At 65.9% G+C, this 2,293-nt stretch overlaps 1 protein-coding gene across 2 annotated transcripts in view; it reads right to left on the bottom strand.

Moving 5' to 3' along the window:
- Positions 1 to 1,328, bottom strand: part of KCNH3 (potassium voltage-gated channel subfamily H member 3) — a 17,494-nt gene extending 16,166 nt beyond the window's left edge. For both annotated transcript variants that reach the window (XR_007456662.1, XM_049625402.1), the window contains exon 1: positions 818 to 1,328. Coding sequence is in view for 1 of the 2 variants with exons in the window: in XM_049625402.1 (XP_049481359.1) it covers positions 818 to 893 (76 nt within the window). In the remaining variant the exon portion in view is untranslated. The remainder of the gene's footprint in view (positions 1 to 817) is intronic.
- Between the last annotated feature and the right edge of the window lie 965 nt (positions 1,329 to 2,293).

Below are 2,293 nucleotides of genomic sequence, written 5' to 3'. Positions count from 1 at the left end.
GTGTGTGTGTGTGTGTGTGTGTGTGTGTGTGTGTGTGTGTGTGTGTGTGTATTGGGGCAGGGGGCTGCTCAGTGATGGGCTCCCACCACCTATCAGGAACTGCAAGACCATGAAGTGTGCCAAGCAGAGAGCTGGGAAGCCCCACTGGGGGTGAGTGTGAGGGAGCAGGAGAAGGAGGGAGGGGGTTTTCACGACTTTCCCTGTGCTCAGAGCCCTGGAAACCCAGGATCCAGAAGCTCTGGTTGCCTACTCCAAACTTCCCCAATCTTGGTAGGAATACCCAAACCTATCTTTGGGGGTCTAGAGGGGTCCTTTGGGTTTAGGCTGGTGAGTTTAGGCGGTGAGGTGAGCTTGGACAAACAGTGCGCTCCCAAATCCCGCCTACTCTACCTCCTTTGCAAACCTTTTTCCTAAATCTGATTTTTGAACCCTCCGGCTGTCCCTGAGCACCGCTCCTCTCCCTCACCCCCCACCCCGCCCCTCCACTTCTATGTTAGTCGGTGGGATAGCGCCAGACTCAGGAACAGGGTGGGTTAGATTGACTAGGTAGGGGTTCGATCTCTAGCAAACAAATAGAATCCGGGGCCCCAAACCCTGAGACTTCTGGCCGTCTTGCCCAGCCTCGTGTAAAGTTGACCCTGGACCTTTTGGGAAACGGCGTCTGGAAGGAGATGGTTGTCCCCGCTACAATCAGGGCGTTGGGGACAGAGGGTGAGAACAGGAAGGAGCCAGGCTGAGATGTCGGGGAGCGGGACCTGCGGGAACCCTGGCAGGGAACGGCTTCTCTGGGAGCCAGTGGAGTGAAGGTCAGACTCACGCGTGCCGTCGAAGCGCGTGGCGATGGTGTCCAGGAAGGTGTTCTGCGGCGCCAGGAGTCCCCGCATGGCCGGCATCTTAGGCGGCCGTGGCCGCCTGCCCCATCCCTCCGGGGCGCGGGGGCTCAGCGCCGGGGGAGGGCGCCCAGCTCGGCCGCCCCCCACCGGGCCCCGCGCCCCCTAGCGCAGCCGTCGGAGGCTGAAACCCACCCCGGGTTCGCAGGCCCGGCCAGCAGCCGGTGCGCGAGGGGGCGTCCCCGCCGTCGGGGCCCGGAGCATGGCGCGCGGCCTCTCGCGTCCTGGCCGCCCACGAATGCCGGGCTCCAGACTCGGCGCTCGCCGCGCTCTCCGCACCTTCCGCTCGCGGCGGCGGCAGCAGCGGCAGCGGCTCCCGTTTCGGCTGCGGGTCGGCTCCCGCTCGGGCTCCGCTCGGCGCCGGGTCCCCGCAGCTCCCGCGGTCTGTCGGGGAGAGGAGGCAGCCTCCCTCCCTTCCTCCGGCGCCCGCCGCCTGCACCGGGGTAACCATGGAGACGGGCACACCCAGGCAGGGCCGCCTCCTTAAAGGGACAGGCCTCCCGCCTAGGGATCCCCTCCCCTTGGGACCTCGGTGGGGGCAGGGGAGGCGGCGGCCCCCCTACCCCCGCCGAGCCTGCTGCCCGAGCCGCCCCAAGCCGCCCCGCCCGCCCCTCGGAGAAGACCGGCGAGCGCCTGGTCCCGCTCGGGCTGACTCAGCGCAGGGGCGAGGCGTCTTTCTCTGCAGCATGGGGGTTCGCACAGAGCCTCGCAGACTCTCCTCCCCCGGAGCGACCAGAGGAGAACTCCGGCGGGGGGGGGGTGCGCGGGGAGGGCTGGGGGGGGGGGCTCTGTGTTTTAGAAGACGCTTTCCCCGAGGAAAAAATGTAAAGGGAAAGGGGGCTGGGCGGTGGTGGGAGGTGGGGAAGGCAGGCAGAGGGACCCCAACTGTACGGGAAAGTCTAAAAGGAGATGGGGTGGAGGGTGTCTAAACGCAGCTTCTGGGCATCCAAGCCTTTGTCAGCCTCAACTTGACCCTCGTCACTGGGAGGTGCAGCTGCAGACAGGAGCTATCAGGAAACGGGAGGGTGGGTAGCCCTGGAAGTAAGGTTGAGACGCTCTCGGTGAGTGCCGGTGGTGGTGGTGGGTGTGTGTATGGAAAGGGTGTGGGATATTTCTACTCTTCGTCACCTTTTGCCTCTCAGGCAGCTCCCGAGGGTCAGGTTGCAAATACAGCGGACGGGTAGGACGTCAGACACTGGGAGAACTTCTTAGCCTCGTGCGTGCGGATCCCTGGCGAGCGAGCGAGCGGGGAGTGAGAAGGACCCGGCCAACGCTGCCCCAACTCCTCGAGTCCCAGAGTAGCGGGCTCTGCGCTGCGGGGGGAGCGGTGGCTGCAGGGACCCCCTCCCGTGAGAGGGTGGGAGGAGGGGCCGGGCGGGGCCGAGCGGAGCGGGGCCTGGGCG

The sequence above is a fragment of the Panthera uncia genome, chromosome B4 (assembly GCF_023721935.1).
Source record: "Panthera uncia isolate 11264 chromosome B4, Puncia_PCG_1.0, whole genome shotgun sequence".
NCBI lineage: Eukaryota > Metazoa > Chordata > Mammalia > Carnivora > Felidae > Panthera > Panthera uncia.
Note: the sequence above shows the minus strand (reverse complement) of the source record. Positions and strands in the feature narration are given on the sequence as shown.